Below are 25,176 nucleotides of genomic sequence, written 5' to 3'. Positions count from 1 at the left end.
TTAAAATTAAAATTTTTGGATTGTTTTATTAAAATTTTAATATTAAATATCAATACAGTTACCTAAATGTGTTAAAGATCTTTTACACTTAAAGCAATTCATTTTGTTGGATATAGCATCATGACTTTTTTTCCCCATGTCTAGACTTCCTTCTTTCTTTTAGAATCATTCTTGGTTTCCAGCTATGTATAGTCAGACAAAACAAATCAACACATCTGGTTCTCACTTCCAGTCCATTGCTCCTCTGCAAGTGATGAAAGGTGTCTTATTCATGATCCTTTTGAAATCATGATTGGTTCCTGCTTCAGACTCCCCTCATCCCCTTCAGAGTTGTCTCTTGCATTATTGTGTTCACTGTATACATTTCTCCTGGTTCTGCTGGACTGTGGTCTGTGTCATTTCATGTAATTCTCTCCATATTTCTCAAATCTTCATTCTTTTATGGCACAATCAAATTGTATTGCTTTCACATATTGCAGTTTGTTCAACCATTCTCTATTTAATGAAACATCTGTCCTGACCAAGGACACTCAATGAACCTACTTTTGCATCATGCTCTCTCCCTCTCCGGCATCATCTAGCTTCCTCCTTCCCCAGCTGCAGGCCTGTGGTTTCCTGGGTTCTCAGCCGGAGTGTCTTATCTGCCTTCTTCCGGTTGCCTGGAAGCCATTCCCGTGAGCCCCCTCATGGGAAAAGGAAGCCTTGGGAGTGAGGATGGGGAGGAGGTCACTGACTGACCAACCCTTGCAGAGAGTGGGATGTAGAGGAGCCTGGGTTAGGCAGGATTTCAGAGAAAAACAAACACACACCCCAAATCCAAAGCCACTTAACAACTATCAGAGCTTGTCCCCAGTGGAATAGGCTTCCTTGGGAAGTGTGTTCTTTCTTTACTAGAAATCTGAAATCAGAAGTTGGATGAACTTTTGCTGAGCATGTCTCCAGTCCTCCAGAGCATTCTTGTTTAGGCTTGTCAGACCTGATTAGAAGTAGCTTCTATGAAGCTGAAATTTATTTCTTTATTCAAAGTTTATCATTCTTTTCCTCCCCTTTCCTTACTCCCCACTCCCTAGAAATTCAGAGTGAGAGACTTGTTTATTTTTTTTTTATATAGAGTATATCATATCCTAGGGGCCTCTAGGTAGCACGGCGGATATAGCACCAGCCCTGAAGTCAGGAGGACCTGAGTTCAAATCTAGTCTCCGACACATAACACTTCTTAGCTGTGTGACCCTGGGCAAGTCACTTAACCCCAATTGACTCAACAAAAAATAAACAAATAAAGGTAGATTATATCCTTGGAATGTAATTATTGTAGATCTGTGCTTTCAGGGAGTTAACTGACTTTAATCATTGCTCCTTTCCTGATTAGTTCAGGCCAAAGAAATTTTAAAAGAAAGTCTTTTTCTGCTCAGACCCTTAGAGAAACTCAGCTCTGAACTTTGGTTTGGTTCGGGCCTGTTGGAAAACCCATGGGTGTTTTGCACTTTAATCATGTGCCAAAGTGATATTCCCAAAGCATGGTCTGACTGACTATCTTGTGCCTCTGTCTAATAACACCACTTTTTCTTTCAAATCTAGGACCAATCTAAAACAAACTGTTCTTTGTGATCTTTAAAACCCTTTGATAACCTAGTTCCCAACCTCCTATGCTCATTCATTTGCTCTTGGTCCAGTCAAACTGACCTGTGTTTCTCACATATGACATTGTGTCCCATCCCAATGTCTCTATACAGAGTGTCAGCCTTGTTGATGACACAGACCTTCCTTACCTCCACCTTTTAGAATCCCTAGCTTCCTATAAGGCCCATCTCAAGCTTTATCTTCTCCCTGAAGCCTTTTCTGCTTCCCCTACTTTCAGCTCTCCATTTTTTCACATCCTGCTCTCTTCCCCATTATCTGTTTGCTGGCTCTTTATCTGGCTAAATCGATCTGTCTTGTCTATTTGATTTTTTTTTAATCTATTTATCTGTCTACCTATCTTATCTGTTAAAAGAGACCATTTTTAACTTTTTTATTATCTAGCCTTAATCATTGAATGGATATTTCTATAGTCAAACTGAGACTTGGGAAAGACCTTAAATTAAAAAGACCAAGACCTCCCACTGCATTCAAGTCTTTCACTTGAAAGTCATGACATCATGTTCCTGATATCATAGTCCTCTTGTTGTTCAAAGGACAACAATTTTCTTTCAGCTCCTTAGGGCAAGGATTCTTACATTTTTGTCTTTCCACTGTGTGACTGACATCCTTTTTTTTTTTTTTCCTAACCCTATGATTTCTTGGTTTAAATACGTGCTGGTGAAGGGAGTCCCTCCACCAGTACACCTGCTGTATAAATTATAATCTTTTTAAAAAGTCTTTTTCAAAGTTTATTTTATACTTGTTTTTTTATTTTAATTCTAAATTCCCTTTCCCTTTGTCCCTTCTTCCATCCATTGAGAAGACAAGCAGAATGCTACCCATTACACATGTGAAGTCTTATAAAACATTTCCATGTTACCAAAAAAGGCAAGAAAAATAAATTAGAAAAAAAATATGCTTTAATCTGCACTCAGAGTCAGATTGTTTTTGATCACGAGTCCTTTGGAATGGTTGTGCTTCATTTTATTGATTAGAGCAATTCTTTCACAGTTGATTATACTGTTGCTGTTACTCTTTATAGTTTCTCCTGGTTCTGTTCACTTAATTCTTCATTTCTCCCAGCTTATTCTGAAATCTGTCTGCTTGGCCTTATAGTACAATAGTATTCCATTACAATTACAAGCCATAACTTGTTCAACCATTTCCCAAATGATGAGTATCTCCTCAATTCCAATTCCAACTGCAAAAGATCTGTTATAAATATTTTTATATAAACAGGTCTTTTTTTTCTTTGATCTCTTAAGGATATAGATCTAGTGGTGGTATTGCTGGGTCAAAGGGTATGCACAATTTTATCACTCCTTGGACATAGTTCCAAATTGTTCTCATCAACAGCAGGTGAATATTCTAATTCTTCCATATCCCCTCTAGCATTTGCCATTTTCTTTTTCAGTCTTGTCAGTCTGTCTAGTCGGTGTGAGGTGGTACTTCAGTGATGTTTTAATTCGCATTTCTCTAATCAATAGTGTTTTAGAACATTTTTTCAGGTTTAACTATTAATAAGTTTGCTTTCTTTTGAAACTGGATATTCTTTTTTTTTCTTATTATAACTTTTTATTTACAAAACATATGCATGGGTAATTTTTCAACACTGACCCTTGCAAAACCTTCTGTTCCAACTTTTCCCCTTCTTCTCACTTTCCCCTAGATGGCAGGTAGTCCAATACATATTAAATATGTTAAAGTATATGTTAAATCCAATATATGTCTACATGTTTATGCAGTTATCTTGTTGCATAAGGAAAATCGGATCTAGAGAAAAAGAAAAAAAACCTGAGGAGGAAAACAAAAATGCAAGCAAATAATAACAGAAAGAGTGAAAATGTTGTGTTGTGGTCCACACTCATTTCCCAATGTTCTCTTTCTGGGTATAGCTAATTCTCTGCATTATTGAACAATTGGAACTGGTTTGAATCATCTCATTGTTGAAAAGAGTCACAGCCATCAGAGTTGATCATCATATAATCTTCTTGCTGCCATGTATCTTCTGGTTCTACTTATTTCACTTAGCCTCAATTCATGTAAGTCTCTCCAGGCCTCTCTGAAATTCTGCTGGTCATTTCTTACAAAATAATAATATTCCATAACATGCATATACCACAATTTATTCAGCCATTCGCCAATTGATGGGCAACCATTCAGTTTCCTGTTTCTTGCCATTACAAAGAGGGCTGCCACAAACATTTTTGCACATGATGGATCCTTTTCCCTTCTTTAAGATCTCTTTGGGATATAAACTTAGTAGTAATGCTGCTGGATCAAAGGGTATGCACAGTTTGATAACTTTTTGAATATAATTCCAAATTGCTCTCCAGAATGGTTGGATCCATTCACAACTCCACCAACATTGTATCAGTGGCCCAGTTTTCCCACATTCCCTCCAACATTCGTCATTATCTTTTCCTGTCATTTTAGCTATTCTGAGAGGTGTGTATGGAGTTGTCTTAATTTGCATTTCTCTAATCAATAATGATGTGGAATATTTTTTCATATAACTAGAAATAGTTTCAATTCTTCATTTCAAAATTCTTTGTTAGTAATCGGAGAGTGGCTTGATTTCTTATAAATTTGAGTCAGTTCTCCATATATTTTAGAAATAAGGTGTTTATCAGAACCTTTGAATGTAAAAATATTTTCCCAAACTGGATGTTCTTATCCTTTGAACCCTTGATCAGTTGGGAAATGGCTCTTATTTTTATCCATTTTATTCAATTTCCTATGTAGTTGAAAATCAAATCTTTATCCGAGAAATGTTATAAAGTTTTTCTCCCTAGTTTCTAGCTTTCTTTCAAATGGTGGCTGCATTGGTCTTGTTTGTGCTAACTCTTTTAAATTTTAGGTAAATTACCCATTTTATTTCCCATGAACCTTTATATAGTATGGCCATATACTCTTCCCTGACAGGTGATGTTTTACTTGCTTTCCTAGTGTGCTTATGGTATTAGTTTTTGTATCTAAATCATTTAGTCAACCTATGGTCTTAGAGGTTGTTGGGGGGCTATTCAAGCCTCCCCACCCAACCTGTTTCAGAGAGGGAACTGAACCCAGCTTGACTTTCCTCTAAGCCTTGCTTTCTATCCACTGTTTGTTGATTGATTTGTTTGTTGATTGGCTTCTAAAATGCCAGATCAGCTTGGAATTTGGCTTCTGGTTTGTCACATGGTCTGGAGTCACATAGTTTTTATTGTGTGCACTTTAAAGTTCAGGGATAGTGTTACTCTGTTGGTTGTCTCCCCTGTTAAAAATATAAGCACATTAGGGGCCCCGGAATATACTAAAGACTTCAGGGCAGAAGGGGAAGATTGTTGGTTTTCTTTATAGAATGGCTTTGGCTATAAGTTTAAGCTTTAATGTGGTAAATTATATAATTTGTTAACTAGATTAACAATGATTAGTTAATTGACTTAATCTTATAGTGTTTGTTTTGTAGAATTTAGGTATGACACTTTTCACTTAAGTATGATCTGTCTAATACATTTCTCTGCTATCTTGGGAGATAAGATTTTATGTCTTACTGTGCCGTCATCCTGTATTTATATGTACCTTGATACTAAGTTGTTACCATGTGTTTTATTTAGTTTTATCATTGAGATAGTGTATCATTTCTCAACAGCACTCACTGAAAACTCTTGTGTTGGATACTAGAGATAGGACTCTTTTTTACCTGCTGAAACTATACAGGAGAGAAATTAGGAGGAAGTTAGTGGCAAGGCAAAGACAGAGGAGTAATGAGAGGAAATTGCCTATAAAGGAAAAGAAAGGCAAGTAATCTTTCTCTATAAAGAAAATAGAAAGTACACATCACAGTTTTCCCTGAAAAGTGAATAGAAGAATTGGAAATAGAGTCCCAGATGTCCTTTACCTAACACCAAAGGGTTCTAGAAACTACGGTTTTAAATATTCAAGTCTTGAAGTCTGATAGATCACATTGGTACAGTAAAGTTAGTCTTATATTTACACGCCATCCCTTTCCCATCATGTACCTTGATAAGCTGAAAAATACTTTTTTTTAGTCATTGCTATACATTTATAGAATGTTATTTTCAGAATTTAGATATTATTTTTGAAATTATTTTTCATGTTTGTGTTCCCTTGAATGAATTTAAAACATGTAGCCCTTGTTTAGCAATGTGATTATTTCTTCTCCGCTCTCAATCTGAATCTTGGTTGCCTTACATATATATTTTCCTTTAATAAAGGGACTTCTGTGCTTAGGTTTAGATTTCAGATTGAAAGTCGGGAAGTAAACACTGAAATTTAGAAGTCAGAGCAGGGGAAACTAGAAGAAACCACCTGAGTAAAAATTTGAAGAGGGAAGCTTTGGTCACTTGGTGCCACCTCTTGAGTCACCATATGAGACCTAGAAGCTTTGATTGCAGAAGGAAGAAAAGGGCAGGCTGCTGAAGCATTCCTGTTTGTTGGCAGGGATGCTGCCGGATAATCGGGCAAAGAAAGAGGGTTCTTGGCAACCCTCATTCTTTCTTCTGTTTCCAGTGTGGGAAAGTTGGATGTAAAGGGAGGACTCTTTTTGATCTCTATATGCTTGTTCTCTTGGATTTCTTATGGCCTCCAGGGGACAGGAAGTTGTTCTTGGGACTCTCTCTGGCTGCCTTGCCTAACAGAAGGGGCAGTGAAGGAGCTTGTGGGGAAGTGGGGGTGGAGAGTTCGACAGGGAAGCTGTTTGGGGTGCCCGAGCTGGGATGTTGGACATGAAGGAAATTCATGGCGTCATCAGAAGGTGGCTGCTCCCTGTAATTTATAGTCTTCAGGCTTTGCCAGGAGTTGAAGGGCCCACTTCTCCATGGTCACCTAGCTCCTGTGGCTGCCCTGGGGGCTTGAATTTTTCATCTTCCTGCCCACGGTTGCTCCTCTGCCTGGAACCACACCACCACCTGGAAAGTCGCGTTTGGGAAATCTGCCGGCATCTGTTCTGATACCGGCTGAGCCCCTTCTGATGGACCTTTGTGTTCAGAGCTGGCGCTAGAATTTTGGACCTCAATCAGCTGTTTGGACGATTTCCCCAGAGGAACAGTGTTACTGTAACTGGTAGTTTTCCAGGCCAACTTCAAAGGATTTCATCCATAATTTTCAAAATAGTGTACATTTCTAATAGAGCTGTAGAACCTAACCTCTTTTCTCACACCATTTCAGTTCACTAAATATTCAATTTGTGCCTGCTGTATACTAGGTGCTCTGTTAGGGGCTGAGGACATGGATGCAGTTGAGTTAGGGTGGTGGCCACTCCCCTCCCCCCCATGGAATAGGCCATGAAGGCTGGGAAGCAGAGGGTGGGGAGTGCCTGGAGGTCATCCCTTGGATCTCCAGTCATCACGGGCATCCTGCCTGGCCGGCCACTGAACAGTGACAGCTGTAGCAGAGGGCGGGAGACTGGCGCCTTCGGGCTACTCTGTCTCCCCTCAGTCCAGTTTATGCAGGAATTAAGTCATCCCCCATCCTATTCTTACCCTTTCTGTTAGGTGCTGAGCATTCAGACAGAAGTGAACGACTGCCTGCTTTCTGGATGGATTTGCTATTTCAGGGGGAAACACTATGTGTACACATAAGTATAAAAAATGAATACCTATATATGGATACATCTCTAACAGGGAGGAGAAAGAGGGTGAATATGAAGGACAGTTTGTTAACAACACAACTGGGGGTTTAGGGGGCAACTTGAGGGCCCAGTGAAAAGGGCAGGCCCCAGGCCAGGAGGTCTGAGAGAATGTCCCTGTCCAGCCCAAGCCATCAAACTGGTCACACTTGAGTGAGTGAGATCTACCCTCTCCTCCCACCCAGGCCTCATTGCAGCCCCAGGAGAATGGAGAGGGCTCCGGGTTCTTTGTTCCTGGCCGGGAGGCCCAGCTCAAACATCTGGTCCCCCGGGGGGGGGGGGGGGTCATTGGAGTGCTGGGGCTCAGCTCTTTGTAGAAGGGACTGCTCCGTCCCTGTAGAGTTCGGCCTCCTGGAGGGCCCTGTATCAGGGCTGTGTGTCTGTGGGATGGGATCGCATGGGAGCTCCTGGATTTGCCATGGGGACCTGGGACAGGACAGTTAGATCAGTCAGTGAAAAGAGCACTTATTATTATCATTGTGTGCAAAGAAGCAAGTGGTCTCTGAGCCAGCCACAACCGTCTAGAAACTGGGAAGAAGGAAGTGTTGTGGGGGATGCAGAGGAGGTCTGACTACCCCTCTCCATCCTTGCCCTGCCCTCCCCACCAGGGACTTTGGACAGGGCATTACTCTGTGTAAAATGAGGGCCAGGCTCCCTGGCCTTCAAGGCTCCTCCCAGCTATAAAGGAATGGCTGAAAAGGGGATACAAGGGCCTGCTGGCCCAGGGGCACCCCTGCTGGCTGGGAGTCCAAGAAGAGCCTGCCCTAGCCTTGGGAAGGGCCCGTGCATTTCTGTGGCACCTGCTGGCACAGCTGCTTGGCAGACAGTCTTTATTTACAGCTGAGGAAGCTGAGGTAAGGGCCGAGCCTGGGTTTGACCTCCGACCCTCTGAGTCAGGCATCTTCTCTCCCCCAGCTGCCTTTTGGGATAACTCATGGGAAGATGGGGACCAGAGTTTGGGGATCAGGCAGGTACTACTCTTATGGGAGGGAGTGTCCCACAGGCGCAGCAAGAGATTCTTTGGGGAGTTGGGCACAGGGCCCCTTCTCTCAAATGTGACTCAGTAGGTGTTCTCCATTATAATCATTGTTTCCTATTCTCTGCTTTCAACAGCATTGGCGTTTTTGATATTTTGAGAAAGTTTTTGTTAAAAGGTACATCTTGTGGTTTAAAAAAATTTGTTACCAGATTAATCTTTTTATGATTTTGAAATCTACTCACCTTGCTTAAAAAGAGCCCTGTGTGGGATCCTTCTGGATTAGAAATGTGAGGGAGGTCCTGGGTCATTTTGGGGCCCCTCCCTCTCATTTTCCCCTTTTTCCCTCCTGGGAGGGAGCCGGAGCCACAAGCACCTTCTTGGTGACCTTTGCTATGTCTGGGAACATGCTGATTGCGTAGTGTTTCTTTACTCCCTCTCCCTTTTTCCTCTGCTAGAGGCCCCACAAGCAGTGGGATGGCATCTTGCCATTTCAGGGCTAGTAGGAACCTTAGACAGCTGGGCATTAGTCCTGTGTCCTTATTTGTCAGGGCAAGGAATTGAGGCCTCAGCTTAGTGAAGCGGCTCATCTTGGGTTTCCTGGGAGGTCCTGAATAGTCTCTTCCTATGTTCCAGGCCCCATTACGGGGTTACAGGTGTCAGAATCCAGAATCTGTTTTCCGGCTCTTTTTGCTTCAAAGCAGGTACCATGCAGAACCTGAAATTTTGAGCATTCCCTATCAGAAGGCCAATTACTTTAAATATAAGCAACTGCTTAAAAGTCTTTTATCAGCGTCATAATTATAGATCTCAAGAGCTGTTGTACAGGTGAACAACAGGCATAGCAATTGAAGGAAGAGCTTGGTAATTAGTTTTTGCAATACATACAATAATTTTTTAGCAAACTAATGTAAATGTGTAAATCTGATAATTTGCTGTAGAAATGAGAACTGGATTCTAAAAAGCAAGCAACATTTTTGCATAATTATAGTATATTAAGTTAATAGATAAATGATACACATGTTCTTTCACCAAAGAAATCGATCTGTTGTGATTAAAGCTTTGTAATTTGTTTAATTTAGCTTCAAAAAACTTTAACCATTTTAGATACAGTGACTTATGTGATAGGACAGTAGTAACCGATTGAGCTCACGACATCCTTAATGGAGATGGTTGTGATAAATGGGGAGAATTAGATTGGACATTGCTTCATTTGCCTGTCTTTGACAGCATGCCTAGAAGTGACTTGGTCTTTTCCAGATGTTCTTAGTAGAACAGTGTTTAACACCACAGAGAATTGCAGAAAGGTTAGAAAGAAGCTCAGTGAATTTGGCAAGCTGGGGTGACCTTGAAGAAAGCATATTCACACATACAATCCACACTCTCCTTTATGTCAAGTAGTAGAGAGGGGAGCTGAGTGTCAAGAAGGGCAAATTTGGTAAGAAGCATTTGAATAACTTTTTTTTAAAAGCAGCCATGTAGTCACTGGGAAAATATTGTAGATCACTTTTGTAGAAAGGGAAAATAGTTGGCAAGGCTGGTATCCTATATTGTGATGGGCAATTCCAGTGGCCCAGACAAATGCTGGGGCTTGCTCTCTCTGCCTAAACCAGAAAGAGTTAGGGAATTTAGGAAATTAATGATAAATTCATTCTTTAAAAGGTTAAAGTAGCAAGGAGGTCAACTGTTTTTCTGGACCTGTTCTCTCTAACAAGATAACAAGTTAGTTAATGCTAACTTTTAGTACTGTACTCACTACTATTATTAAATATGTGCTTGTTCGTTAGATGAAATACTCTTTTTGTGGCAAAGAGAGAGCTATGAGATGACATTCATATTATTAGGTGAATTTGGAAATGATTGAATAGCTAGATCCTGAGAATATTTATTAATAGTAATAGTTCATTTGTTAGCTTTATAAGGACATTTCTTGTTCAGTAAAACGAAGGGCTAATCTTGACACTCTGCTCTGTTTTTAGCCTTCCTTTCTTGCTTTTCTTTCTTCCTTCCCTCTCTTCTTTCCTTCCTCTTTCTCTTTCTCCCTGTCTTTTTTCTTCCCCCTCCTTTCCTTCCTTTCTTCCTCCTCTTCTTTCTCCTCCCCCCCCACAAAATGACTAATAAGGAAATTGTTTAACATGATTGCACACACACACATATATGTATGTACATACATACATATATGTGTGTGTGTGTATATACATACATCTATATATACATAACTTATAGCAACTTGCTAATGACAGAGGAGGGAGGGAGAGAATTTGAAACTCAGAAGTAAAATTTTTTTTAAAAGAATGTTAAAAATTGATTTTATTTATAGTTGGGGGAAAACAAAATACTAAAGAAAAAAAAAGTTGTTGGGTTTCTATACCTCTAACTTACAGGTATGCAATGGATTTTTTTTTGGGGGGGGAAGGAAGTGCCCATGCACTTTTATTTATTACTATTAAATTTTATTTCATTTGGTTCAGCCCAGTGCTTTAATCTGCTAAGATACTTTTGGATCCTGATTCCGTTATCCAGCCTGTTAGTTATTTTTCCCAGTTTGATGTCAGTGACAGATGTGATGAATGTGTCCTCTGTACCTTTACCCAAGTCCCTGGTAAAAAGAATAAGCAGAAAAGGCAAAGCATAGATCCCCTTCCACATTGACATTAATCAAAGTAGTTGTGAATACATCGAGTTTTGTCTACTTTGTCTTCTCCATGAAAATAATATGAGATGCTTTGGCAGAAACTTGGCAGAAATCTAGGTGACTATATGACATTGTCTTTATCTACAGGCTTAGTAATCTTGTCAAAAAAACAAGTTTTGTTTGTCAGGATTTGATAAAGAAATTTTGGTTCTTTGCATCCTTTCGTTTCTAAATGTTCACTAGCTATCTCTTTAATCTGTTCTAGAATTTTCCCAAAATTGAATATTGCTCATAATTGTCCATCATCCTTTTTAAGATCTAACGGATGAGTTTATGTGCTAACCTCTTTGGTCAGTCTCCTTTTGCAATTAAGTCAGATGGTTGCTGTCCAAGGTGCTTTCTGGCCTATTTTGGTCTCCTTGTTGGAGTAGTTTATTTAAATTGGTTAAATTTGAATAATGTCAGTGTTAGCATCTGTTCTGTTGTCAATTTTTCATTTTTTAAGAAAAATTTCAATGACTTGTTTTAAATAATTCAGTTTTTAATCTTTTTAGTTCTACTTATAGCACATTCTACTTTCTAATTCTTCCTACAGTTTTTTTATAAATTTTTATTTTATTTATAACTGGACTTATCCTATATTTAGACCTGGAAAGGATCTCAAGCTCATTTAATCTGTCTCTCATTTTACAAATTAGGAAGAAAGACCTTGAGAAGAGAAATGACTTGGCCAATGTCTTACCAAGACCTTACAAGCCCCTTACAATGCCTTACAAGAGTAGAACCAAGAGCTAGGACTTGGCCCAACTCAATGGATCTTCCTACTTGCCATGAATAGACACTAGGGTAAAAGCCTCCCCCCCCCCAAAAAAAAAAAAAAAAAGCAATTCTTCTTTAGGCTGTCAAAATTCATGTCTCTTTTATATTTTATGGGTTTTGGGGCTCTTTTTGCACAGTGATTTTCAGTTATTTTGCTGAAGGTCATAATCTTGTGAAAGAATAGTTTCTCTTCTCTTTTTGTGGCCTGAACCTCTCTGACAGCAGTCTGATGAGCTTCTGGCTCCTTCTTAGAACCCTGACTTTACAGTGCATGAAATAAAATACATAGGATTATGAAGAAAACCAATTATATTGTAATAAAGTTGTCAGAAAATCCCACTCCCCCCCCCCAAAAAAAAAAAATCTGTTCACAGACCAACCTTGAGGTTAAGTCCCACTGTTAGAGAGTGTGAGGCTTCCATCTAATTTTCAGGTCTTTGATTTCTCTTCCTTCTTTTTTCTGAACCATCTATTTCTTAGCACCCTCACTGCTTCCCACTTTCGATTTGAAGAGTAGAACCAAGTTCCTCATAGAATTTTTTAACCATTTTACCCTCAGTGTCAACTTCAGTTTTCATAGTGGTCTCTTTGTAAATATGCATTTTTAATGAATCCAATGAAATGCCTTTTCTTGTAGCTTCTAGGAGTGCTCACACCTGCTGGGTTGGCTCTTTTCTTTGTCTCTCCAAGGAACATCTGTGAGACATTTTTGGAAAAGAACATGTTAATCAGTTGTCTTGTGACTACAGTCACCAGCATTTCTAGCTTCCCTGTCCCCAAAGCACTCCTGCTTGGTTACCATTTCTCTACATGTTCTGTTTTCACTGTGGGAATGGAAGCTTCTTGAGGTGAGGGACTGATTTATTTGCTTGTTTGTTCAGTCCTTAGCATAATGATAGTAAGGGTATATGTAGTACATGTAGAGATTGATATGATTCAGCTCCTGCAAGTGGTATGTCTGTCCTCTCACTGTTAATTACACATGTATCTCACATTTAGAGTAGCAGCAAATTGATGTTTGGTCACTGTCAAAAAATTGATCTTTATATTTTTTGCCCCATTTTTGGACACTGCCACATGGAAGGAAAAGAACGAGCATTTATTAAGGATCTACCTCCTAGGTGTCAGGCGTTGTGCTCAGTGCTTTATAAATATTATCTCATTTGATTCTAGAGGTGGGTGCTATTATTATCATCCCCGTTTTGCAATTGAGACAACTGAGGCAAACAGGTTAACTAACTTGCCTGGATAACAGCTACTTAGACTGAGGCTGGATTTGCACTTGGGTCTTCTTAACTTTTGAGCCAGTGCTCTCTCCACAGTGTCATTAGCTGCCTCAGTACCACCAACACTACAGAAAGAAAGGGAATCTGTACGTATCTGAGAACAATTTTGTGTTTTTCATTATTCTATTTGTTCTTATTTTAATTAGCACATTAATTTTTATCAAAGTGGTTGAAAAATTGGTAATCTTACCTTGTTTAACTGTTTCTTCCGAAATAGCCTTTATATTATTAATTTATTTAGGAAGCCATTTTTGTATAGATATTACAAAGCTGATTTCCCTCACCGCTCATTTGTCTTGTATCACCTAAATCAGAGGCAGTAGAATAGTTCATAAGCATTTAGTCAGACAGTAAAGTTATTAAGCATCTTCTATGTGGCAGGCATATGTAAGCCCTAGAGATAGAAAAACAGGGAAAAGGCAGCCCTTGCCCTTAAGGAGCTCATGGTTTATTGGGGGAAACAACATGCAAACAAATGCATCAAGTAGATTTTAGTTGGGATTTGAATGGAGTCAGGGGGTGAAGATAGGGAGGGATTTGTTTCAGGCATGGAATACAGCCAGATAAAACACCAGGACCAGCCTGGAAGTCAGAGTTCCTGGATTGAGTATGTATGGGGAACAAGATATGGGAAAACTGAAAGGGAAATGGCGAGCCTGGATTATGAAGGACTTGGAATGCCAAACAAGATTTTGTATTTGATTTTAGAGCCAGAAGGGAGCCACTGGAGTTCATTGAATGGGGGAAAAGAGGGGAGAGGTACCATGGTCAGATGGGCATATTTAGGAGGAAATGTTTCCAGTATTTTTGTTTAGCTTGAGTGTTTTGTTTGTTTCCCTCTAATTTTTTTTCCTACTTGAAATCAGTTTTACTTTATAAAATTCTTATAATTTTTAACAATGATCTTATAGATCTGAAAGTAGGTAGTTTTTAGGGGGTGTATTGCCTTGCATAGATAACACCTGCTACAAAGTAGAAGATATACATAATCTTGATTGATTTTTGAAACTTTGGGCAAAGCAGTGATGCTCTTATATTTTTCTTACTGATAACTTTGTTTTGCAAGTTGATTAGAATTTCAAATGGTTTGAAGATATGGTGCTAACTTGACAAAAGCAAACTGAGTTAAAGGTCAGCTTTTTAAAAAGGGAGACCTTGAAATAATATAAGCATACTATTTCTATGTACTTTAACTGCAAAGTAATTTTGGTAAAATATAGCTGCTTTGTCTTTACATTAAAATTTTTGTGTTGTATAAGTTTTTTTTTTTGTTTTTTTGGTTTTTTTTTTTTAGGAAATTACAATACATTAAATACTATATTACTATTACTGCTGCTGCTGCTGCTGCTGTTGCTGCTGCTACTACTACTACTACTACTACTACTACTACTACTACTACTACTACTACTACTACTACTACTACTACTGCTACTACTGTCTGGCATTCTCTTATTATTCTTATCACAGCCCTGTGAGATTGCTACCACATTTCTCACTTAAACTCACTTAAACCAGGTATATATCTCCCTAATTGCCATGACTTTCAACTCTCTTATTTCCAGTTTTCTTCTGTCCTCTTCAGTGCCATCATCCACCCACCCACCCATCCATCCATCCATTAATTAGTACATTTAATTACAATTACATTTTTTAATTACAGTTACATTAATTACAAGTACAGTTAATTAGTACAGGTTAATATTTATATTCTTCCCATTTATGAAGTAGATAAATAGTGATTTACCATTGGTAAGAAACTGAATTGAAATCCAAGTTCTTTCAAATTGTAGATATAGCCCTCTTTCTACATAGCATGCTGCTACTGTATATAGAGTGAAATGCAAAAAAAGTCTCCAAAGAAGAGAAATAACAGGACTTTGTACTTTCAAGGAGTTATTTATTGATATTTGTGGACTTAACAGTGAGACATTTTAGCCATCTTTATTTTCTATTGATAGTCTTTTCAAAATGAAATTTTGTAATCTTTTATGGCTTAACCAGTGTTGCTGAAAAATATTTTCTTGACTTCTCTGCGATGCTTACTGAAGCAATAACCAATGATAATTTGACAAACTCATAGGCAGGCAGTGCTTAACATAAAGACGAAGTTGTGCTCTAAAGTTTGCACATCATTTGGTTAGATCTCTGTTTTCTCGGTGGAAACTAAAACCCTTGTGATAGCTGCACTTCTGCACAAGCTATTGGTTCAGCCTTTTCTGTACCTGAGAAGCACCTGGTGGGCAGAAGGCATTGCAGACAGGAGTTTGCAAAGCTTGATGGTCTGTAAGTGTTTACAAGTCTAGACTGGATCATTGCCGTGCCCCAGCAGTGGCTTCCCTGCTTTCCTTTTCATTGCCACCACCTCTTGCTTCTGACTTGGAAATTCCCTCTGCCCTAATTGTTGTAGAACAGAATGTGCTAACCAAGGAGGATGGGAAGGATTCATCTAGAATAACCTGGTCTGGAAACTGAGGTCCAGAGATGTTCTGGGCAGGCGGGAGGGGATGGGCCTGAGGTCTCATAAGCTTCAGAGCTGGGATTCAAACTAAGGCCCTCCGATCTGGAATCCAAAACATTTGCCTTGAACTCTTAATTTTCCCCATGGTCTTGACTCTGAAGCAAGCACATTGGTAGATGTGGTGAGGTGTTCTGAGCATTTTATTGCAGGTAATACTGGATCAGAGCTAAACAATTTCTTCTTCCTCAGTTCCTCTTGTGGTTCTCACACTGACTGAAGAAGCTGGTAGAGGTTTTCCTTAGGCCACAAATGACAAGATTCATCTACTTCTCACAGAAAAATCAGACTGATTCTTTGGAGACCTTGGATAGAACACCTGACATCCTTCCCAGGCTTAAGAACGTATCCAGGAAGCATCTGGGGAAGGAGAGGGAAATGCCATGCTTTAGAGAGGGGATGGGAAGGCAAGGGAAATTCTTCTGATCGCGAAGTCATCACTTTGTGGACGCTATTTCTAGGGGTTTGGTCATTTTTCTGACATGGTGCTGTAAGCTGATGTGTTGTTGAAAATGTTAGGCTTTGAGGAAGTAATGGAATGGTCTGGTTTTAGGTTGGGTTCAGATTTGAAGGAGGACCAGCTGAGTTTGCTTCTGTGTAGCATGTTTTGCGGGGCAGAATGCTGGACTAGGCTGGAGCTGCTGAGTTTAAATCCAGCTTCTGACTCTTCAGGGGTAAAGGAATTGTGGGGGAACAAGTGTGGCCATGGACAGTCATCCTGTGTGAGCATCAGTTCCCATATTTGTACAGTAAGGCTGGGAATATCCAGTGTGCCAGGCTGTTGCCGGAGCCCGACCTGAGACCTTTACCTAAAATACTCAGAGCTGTCATATAAAATTGGATGGAGAATGAGACAAAGGAGTCACCGTCAGCTTAGAGTGAGTGATACAAAAAAGCTTTTGCCAGAGAAAGGATTATTCTTCTAGATATAAGATTAGTACGTCAGTATTATCTGTCTACCATAGTCTTGCTCTTCTAAACTTTTTTTTCTCCCTTCTGGAGGGGTCTGGGAGGATGTAGGACCTAGGAGGAGCCATATAAATTATCATGTAAAAATCCCTTCCTTGTTATAGTTGAGGAAATTGAAGCTGCTAGATGGAGCATCTCGTCAAGTCTAGAGAGCTCATTGGGGGGGAGAGAGTGAGATTTTAGGGTGGTCTATCTGGGAGACCCAAGTCCTTTGGCTTGAAGTACTCTAAGGCAGAAAATCTCCTCATTGTGTGTGCCCTTTCTGTACTATGTTTTGTGGGATTGAACAGTGACATTTCACAGGTAGACTGTGAATGTCAGTACCTCGGAGAAGAGTGACACTACACGCCAAGAGAACAGTCTCCTCTGGGAGGGTCTATGTGGGGAGAAAGGACCCTAAGGTTTGGGGGAAGAAAGCAGGGTCGATGTGACCTTGCCCCAGGGCATATAGGTTGGAGTGGGTCCGTCCCTCAGTGTCTCTCTCTTTTTGGGTTTTCTAAGAATGTTTTTCTCTCCCAAGTTACTCACAAGTTAGGAAGGGTGGGGTAGGGGTCTGTTTTCTGCCAAGTCACTCAGAGTTCTTCCAACATGATGAAATCAATGGAATTTGCCCACGAGGAATCGGTATCCCAGGGTCAGCAGAAATTGTGTCCTTGGAACATCCGGAGCCATTCTTTCCCCATTAGGTTGTTTCTGTCTTTGTCACTGACTTTGGAACCCTGCTGGGATGACCCAAGGCTGCTGAGTCCTGGGGCCTGAGGCACGTGGAGCAGGGGAAGAGAAAGCAGGAGGAGCTGGCAGTGCCTGATTGTTGGGACAGCATTCCAGGCCATATCATTTGCTTTAATTAGCAAGTCCAAACTTTATTCCATCCCACCTCACCCTATTCAGCCCCAGCCAGGGCCCAGTGCTGTGGACAGTGACCCGAGTGCCTGCTGCAGTGTGTCTCTAAGAACAAAGTGTCACCAATTCACAGGGAGAACTGAGACCCTTCTTCAAATGGCCAATGTCACGGTCCCTCATCCTGTGGCACAGCTGATATGAAGGGAGCTGCAGTGGCCCAGGAAGAGATGGAGGGCCCCCCGGCCCAGGAAAGAATGGGAACAAAGGTGCAGAGAAGGGATCCTGGAGGGAGACTGGATGGAGAGCGATCATCAGGCACAGGTGGGAAGGTGGATGGCCTAGAGGCCGGCTAGAGGTCAGTCTCTGTGTTTGCTCTTCCTCCCCCCCCCCCCCCGGGGGGGCCCAGCAGCTGGCATGGGCAGGTTGGAAGGTGTGGAATGCCATGGTCCATGACCTGCGTGATCAGGGAATTCTCCTGTTGGGAAGATGTGGTAGAACTGCCAGAGGCACATTTCTGAGCAGCAGCATTAAGCAGCAACAGTTAGAAACAGTTTGGGTATCTAAAGATGTGTTTACAGTTAAAAGGATATTGGATTATATAAGTAAAGCCTCTGAATACCTTTTTGTTGAAGAAAAACATGCAATTATACTGACTTATCCCATGAGTTTGAGCTAAATTCTCTCCTTTGAGATTCACCCTGTAGATTTCATGATTTCCACTTTACAGGTTAGGAAACTGAGCCTCAGCCGTGCTCACACGATGAACAGATGTCAGAGGCAGTCTTCCTGGGATCAAGGTCCGCATGCTTCCTGGTTCTGGCTAGATTAGCTAAATAGTCTTACTCTACTCCAGTGTATTTCAAACAGTGCTTTCTCTGGCCGGGATGGTCCATCTCAGGCGGCACTTTCGGTGCTTTGAGCTTTCCAGACAGCTTGCAGTGAATTTTCTGGTAGAAGTAGTGTTCCTGTCACTCCTGGCTGAGAAATTTGAGGTCCCCAGGCACTGAGGAATTTGCTCATTGCCTCATTACTGGTAAATACATAAGGAGAGGAGGAAGTTCACGACTTGCTATTCTGCTGTTCTATTTCCTTAACATGTTTATATTTGTGTGCACGTGTACTGAATGGGAGTAAAGAGCTCAGACAGGAAGTTTCTTATTAAACTGGGGGGGAAGACAAGGTTCTGGGCTGGAACTGACCTTTGCCCAGGTTAAGTTAAATAAAGTCTTGTTGTGAGTCCATGATGTGCAGCAGCAAAGGAGGAGTGACTTTGGTAAAAACTCTTCATGGCCTTAATAATCCACCACCACAGAAGGCTCAACTTTCCTTCGCCAACATTTTCATTTTATCTGGAGAAGTTTTTCATGAAAAGTGGAATTGGCCAGTTCACTTTGGTGCAACTTTTTTTGTGGGTGAGAGTGGAGGCATGGGAAGAGATCCTTTTGTTTTATTGCTGTTCATCCCTTTTCTTACCCCAACTGGATTAAATCCTTCATTCCTCTTCTGTTAGAACAGTGATGAGGCTTATGATATATTTATGCTCTCCAGCTCCTTTGCTTCCCACCGCTGTATGCTAGTGTTTTTACTCCTTTAAGCCACTTCCCCTAGTGTCTGTTACTGAAGTGTCCTTTGCCGCTCTTTCCCCATCTCCTTCTGCGACAAGAACTTTGCCTTTTGAGCTCACTGCCCAAATTGAAGGGATTCATCTTGAGTTCTCTTCACCTCTTCCATTCTCTGCTAGGGAGGAGGAGGTGCCTTGTAGCTTCCCCTTTGATGAAGGATCATCTTTCTTTTAGTTTTCCACCTCAACTTATCCACTTAAAACATTAACAGATCTTTCCGATTCCTGAAACGGTTTCACTGGGTTCTGCTAGCTTCTGCGTCTGTCCTGTCTAGTTCTTCACACTCATTTAGCACAACTTGTTTATCCATCGTTCAGTTGATGGGCATTTTCTCACTTGGCAAATTTCTGGAATTTTGTAGTTCTACTACAGACCTAGGTTTGCTGGAATGCACATTTTAATAGCGTTTCAGGAGTCTTATTCCAATTGATTTTCAGAATGACTGGACCAGTTCACAACTCCACCAACAATACATGAGTGTACCTATTTTCCTACAACTTCTCCAGCACTTTTCATTTTCCTTGTCATCTCATCAAATCCATGGGTATAAGGTGGTAGCTTGGAGTTGTTTGAATTTATATTTCTCTAATCAAAAGTAACTTAGAGCATTTTTTTTTTCATGTGGGTTTTTTCCTCAGAAAATTTAAGGCAGCTTTTTAAAACATCGTCTTTTATGTAGGATACTAGTAAAGTTGCCATTATAAGATATAATGATGTCCATAGTTTGATAGATTTAGAGGTGGAAGGTACTAGAATTTACCTAGTTAAATTCTTTCATTTTCTGATAAAAAAAAAGCCAAGGCTAAGAGAAATTAAGTGTTTTGCATAAAGGTCATATGGGAGGTGTGTCTCAGGCACAGAATTTTGCAGCCACAGAGGGCTCCCCCCAGGCCCAAAGGCAGCCTATCCCCCTAATGATCAGGAATCCTTTATTTAGGTTAGTTCCAAATTTGACTCTTGGCTGCTTTTATCCACTTCTCATGGTTCTGCCCTCGTTGATCAAACCGAGCAAGACTCCAAGTCCTTCTTACACAGTATAGTTCTTCCTATACTTGAGCTCAGTCTCATGGCCTCTCCAAGTTGTTCTTCAGGCCCGTCCACCTTCTCTGGACATTTGTGGGGCCGGAGGCTGGGCAGGAGCAGGGCTCCAAGGAAAAGTAGTGTCCCTGCCGAAGCCTCCACCTGGGGAAGGGTGGTCTAGAGGCAACGTCCAGGCCAAGGAGAGAGCCGGGGCAGCTTCCTCTGGGAGTGATGGCAGCAGTGAGGCATTGAAGGGGCTGGTACTGAGGGAGGCATTATGGGGGAAAACCATGGGGGGGCTGGAGGAGGCCTGCCCTCTGCCCTCTATGACAGCTATGTTCTGCTCTGCATTCAGCACCTGCTGGGGGCTGTGAACCTGGAGCTATTGATCTCCAAACGAAGGAGCCCCTGCCCTCCTGGAGGTTTGGGAGCCTGTGTGAGAGGAGAAAAGTAGATGTTATCAAGTGTAAAAGGGGAGAAACAGAAGGGGGAGGAGGGAGGGAAGGCCTCAGTCAGTGCTGAGCCGATGGGAAAAGCCTTCTCTGGGGGGGGGGGATCCTGGGAGTCAGCCTGGTCACATAGGGGCTCCTTTGAATTTTATAATTAGAGTTAAATATTGCGCATCAAAATTCAGTAACTTTTTAAAGACTGGTAGCTTGAGCTTTTGCAGAGCAATTGATTATCGATGGTGGTGTTATTATCAGACCACATGAGGTTCCTCAAATTCCCAGGTCTGGACAACCACGAAAAATAAAGCCTTTGCATTGGGTTTCTATTCGTCTTTGCGTCTGCTGGATTTTAGAGAGGAAATTACGGAGAAGTAAACTTATTTGTTCATAGAATACACATAGAACTAAAAAAAATAAAAATCTCTAATTAAAATTTTGAAAGCCCTTAAAGCTCATCTGGAAGGAATATATTGTCCCCCCCACAGTGATTTTATTTTGGATTGGAAAAGTTAGAAAAACAATAACAGAAACAAAAATAGTTTTTTAGGAAAAATGTATGAAGTCATGGCAAAATATTTTGTTGCTAATTAAAGGGTATTGCATTTAAAAATAAAATGATTCTCCTGTGGTTATTTCTATCCTCTCTTGCTTTCTTAGAGAGATTGGTTAGGCTCAGAGAAGAGGGTGATACAGTTATATTATTACCCTTTTAATTTCTAAAATAATTTCTGCCTCTGGGTTTCATTGTCAGGAACACTAGTCTTATAAAACCTTTTGTGAGCTGTGTCCTGAATCTGGCCGAGCACAGCTTATTGATCTACACGTGTTAGTCTTTCACAAGTTCTGTATTCACTTTACAAAGAACGCAAGGTTTAAAGTGCCCTTGGATCTGATCAGGACTCGTGTTCCACATCTCCTTTCCCCCATATAAAGGCTGACATTTATTTCTTTTAAATCCCTTGTGACCCGAGGTCTCTGGTACTGGCTGCGGGACTTTGGGCCTCAGTTTCCCCCACAGTCCCCAAAGAGGAATATTCACCCTAGGGTGGGCAGGATCGGAGAAGGCCTCCTCAGAACAGCTGGCACACAGTAGGTGCCCCAGATCCCGGCACTTCTGGGTGACAGGGGGCACGTGGGGCTGTGCCAGCTGATCTTCCTCCTCCTTACTGTTCTAGCCATGAGGTCACGGCCTTGTCCAGAACATGGCCTGGGCTCTTCCCAGTTAACTGACATCCATGAAACACCTGCTGTGTGCTCGGGCCCACCCCAAGCCTGGGGGTCTCCCGGCCTGCCGAGGGCCTTGGGCAGAGGAGGCTGAGACAGGATTCCTTGGAAATCCTTGGCCAGGGTGGAGCATGTGGAGGAGGGGCGGTGCCCACCAACATCGGGTCAGGGGCAGGGGCAGCATGGGTCTGAGCATGAGAGAAGGAGGGCTTTAAAAGGAAGCAGAATTCTGTCCTGAGCCCTGGAAGAGGACAGCTTGGAATGGGAGGGGGCCGGAAGCCAGGCAGGTGTAAGGTGGGGAATGGCTGTGCCAGGAGGGCGGCAGTGTGGGGAGAGCAGGAGTGCCTGAAGATGGCAGCAGCAGGGCTGGATGAGGGATGAAGAGCTCGGGATGGCACCAGGCTGGGGTCTGGGAGGGCGGCGGGGCCTCGCCAAGGTCACGGGCTCCACTTTGGGCACCTTGGGGTGTCCGAGGAACTTCCCCTCTCAGAGGTGAGGAGAGAATCAAGAGGTGATTCTTCAGTCCCTGGCAGAGACACAAGTGCCAAGTGAAACTGTTTAGAGGGAGAAGAGGAGAGGCTCAAGAAAGCTCCCTGGGAGAGGGGGTCAGATGGGAAGGAGAACCCGGAGGAAGCTGGGGAAGGGAGGCTGTCTGAGGGAGGAGGAGAGTGGACTGGCGCGAGATCCAAGGAAGTGGATCAAGGACAGACCCTTCCCTGTGTGATAAAGAGGCCCCAGTCGTTGGGGAGAGACCACTTGGCCATGTGGTGAGGTTGGAGGCCAAAGGCGGAGAGCGGGCGGGACTGCACACATCATTGTGGGTGGCCTTCTCCGGGAAGGGGAGGGAGGTCAGTGGTCATCGCATGGGCCAGCTGGGAGACGCAGGGAGCCCCGGCCCCCACCCAGGGAGGGACTGAAAGGATGAGGGAGGAAAGGGCAGGTACTCTGGGTGAGTGGTCTCAGAGATCACCTGGCCACAGCAAAGGCCCAGAGGAACGGTAGCTGAGGCAGTGGCCGGAGCCTGTGGTGGTAGGGGGTCCGGTCATCCCGGGGCCAAATCCGCGATGGCAGACTCTGTTTAGAGGGAGACACTTTGGTGGGCGGCAGAGCGCAAAGCCATTGCTTTCCTGATGGGAGATGAGAATGACCACGGAGCCTTGCCTTGCCCGGGCACCCGGTGGGCAGGAGATGTTGGTGGCCAGCCTTGAGTCCCGCTGGCTCTGTGCCAAGGGATGGGCTCTTGCCGGGGGCCCTGGAGAGTCTTGGGGACAGCGGCCACTTGTGTCCTCCTCTCTCCTAAGGGAGTCTGTCTGTCCCTCATGTTCCCCTGCCCCGAAATCATTCACATTTTGCATTTTGTTTCCTTTCAGGCCAGCCTTTCCATATGGGGATGGGGAAGCCTTGGCGTTGTGCTTTTCCTTGTAACGTTCGGACCCTTTGCTATCTTTTACTTTGCATTTTACATCCTCTGCTTTGTGGGCGGGTAAGTACACGCGGCGGCATTTTACCTTTCACATTCTCCTGATTGACCTGAGAAATGATCATTTGTAATGTTTTGGTTGCTGAAATCCTACTTTCCCAGAGCATCAAAGGACAATCAAGATGTCAAGAATCAGAGCGGAGAAAGGAGGATGTGAGAGCCATGGGGGCGCCTCAGCCCCTCGGGGGGACAGAACACTGAGTCCTGTTCTCCTTCAGTCTGGAACCGGGGGCTGCCAGCCAAAGAGGAGGTGCGAGGTTTGAGGGTAAAAGACCCCTCTGGTCGCTGCCACAGCTTCCTTGGAAAGAATTCACAGACCCAAAGTTTGTGGCAAAGGGGGATTTATTTGCACTGAGAAGCAGCCTCCTTGGTGGGCAGAGAGTCCTGCAGGGCAGTTTTGCAGAGACGGTTTTGCTGACACGGAGAAGAAAATCCCTTCACCGTGGGCTGAGTCCTGTTAGGACTTCCGCAGAGATACCGGGTACCAGACCCGGGTTACAGCGGGCCAGCGCTGGCCTGGAGCTGGGAGCAGTGGGAGGGACTAACCTCCAGTTCAGTAGAGGGTGGTGATGGGCCAAGATCTCCAATTCAATGAGATCACTTTTCATGAATGGGTGTGGCCCCTTCTCCCGCCAAGATTAAAGGGGACGGTTTACGTCATCACAGTCTCCGGCCAGCGTTGGAGTCACGGGGGCCTCTGGCGGTAGCAGCGGCTTTTGTCTCGAAATGATGCTCACACTGGAAGGTTTGCAGAGCACTTTGCAGACTCCAGGTTTGAGCCCCAGGACAGCTCTGGGAGGACCGAGGCCGGGGGTCTTGCCCACAGTCACAGCCCGCTGCTGGTCCCTCCCAGATTTCCGGCCCTGTGCCCCCGCTCTTCCTCGAGGTGCCCGGCTGCCCCCTTGGTCCACGAGGTTAAAGTAAATGGGAGTTGGGTTGGCTGGCCGCCGGCTTTGTGGGGGTTCTTGGGCCTGGCGCCAGCTTCTCTTGCTTCTGGGTGAGGGGCTCACGGGCGCTCCGTGCTCCTCCAGGAGTCTGCCGCCTTGCCTGTGGCCTCCCTGGCCCCGGGATCTGGTTTCCACTGCTGTGGAGCCTGGGGTACCCCCACTATTTGATGGGGGCTCCTGTGTAAGGAAGCGCGTGGCCCTGGCTGGCGACAGGAGCCCTTATTCTGTGCCCGCGGGCTCAGGGGAGCCTTCCATCCGGGCCCTGGGCCTGCTACACCTCCCAGAGCCCTCGGGGAGACCCCCGGCTTGTTCATACAGCGCCTCCTGCAGAGCTTTAGGGGAATTGTCCATTTCCTTGTGGAAAAGTAAATCCGAAGCCGTTTGCTTTGGCAGCTTTCGGGGTGCAGGAGAGGGATTCCTTCAGCGTGGCCCCCCAGATTTTATGCTGTGAGGATGGCTTCTGGCACTCCCCTTAGAACAGGATGAGAGTTCTGGTTCCGGGGAGGCCCGAGAACCTCGGTCTAAACCTTGGAGGAAGGCGGTTTCTTCCTCTAAGAACAGGGGCAACGTCTGCAGCTTCTTCCAGGGCCTCCTTAGCTGTCCTTAGCTGTTAGGAGAGGGCGCCCCCTGTGGTCTCCCGAGCCTCACCCAACAGGGCAGGGGAGAAGGCTGACCAGCTCCTCCTTGTGGCCTGGAGGGGCCATCGCCTGCCTGAGGCCTCCTGGGACATTGGGGGAGCACAGGCGGGAGCCTGTCTGCCCTGAGTGCTCTGGGAAGGTCCATGGGCATCCTGGGACCTGGCAGGGAGGGTGAGCCTTGGGCAGCAGCGTCACTCTGTGAGTCCTTCGAATCCCCCACTTGTGGATTGATAGAACCAAGCCCAAACCGGGGCCCTCGGATCTGAGAGGGAGGGAGGGCTTTTCTTTTGGAAATTCAGAGTATTTCAGTCTCTCCTTTTTGCTCTTTGTAGAAACGCAGCGTCACTGGCTTGTCTCTGGCCCATCTGTCTCCCAAACGAACTGCTCTCTCTCTGCGGAAGGGCTCTGGGAGAGAAAGCCCGTTTTCTGATAGGATCCTCAGGGGCCCTTTGGAGGGCGCGGCGTGGAGCGTTTCCTGACTCTTGTGTTCTCTGCGGCCCG

General features: G+C 43.6%; 1 protein-coding gene across 3 annotated transcripts in view; it reads left to right on the top strand.

Annotated features, from left to right (window-relative positions):
• SNX13 (sorting nexin 13) overlaps positions 1 to 25,176 on the top strand; it is an 85,829-nt gene that overhangs the window by 5,821 nt on the left and 54,832 nt on the right. For all 3 annotated transcript variants that reach the window (XM_074269796.1, XM_074269794.1, XM_074269795.1), the window contains exon 2: positions 22,981 to 23,093. In XM_074269796.1, the coding sequence (XP_074125897.1) occupies positions 22,981 to 23,093 (113 nt within the window). The remainder of the gene's footprint in view (positions 1 to 22,980; positions 23,094 to 25,176) is intronic.

This window comes from Sminthopsis crassicaudata, chromosome 5 (assembly GCF_048593235.1).
Source record: "Sminthopsis crassicaudata isolate SCR6 chromosome 5, ASM4859323v1, whole genome shotgun sequence".
Taxonomy (NCBI): Eukaryota; Metazoa; Chordata; class Mammalia; order Dasyuromorphia; family Dasyuridae; genus Sminthopsis; species Sminthopsis crassicaudata.
This window is presented reverse-complemented; position numbering and strand designations above follow the sequence as displayed.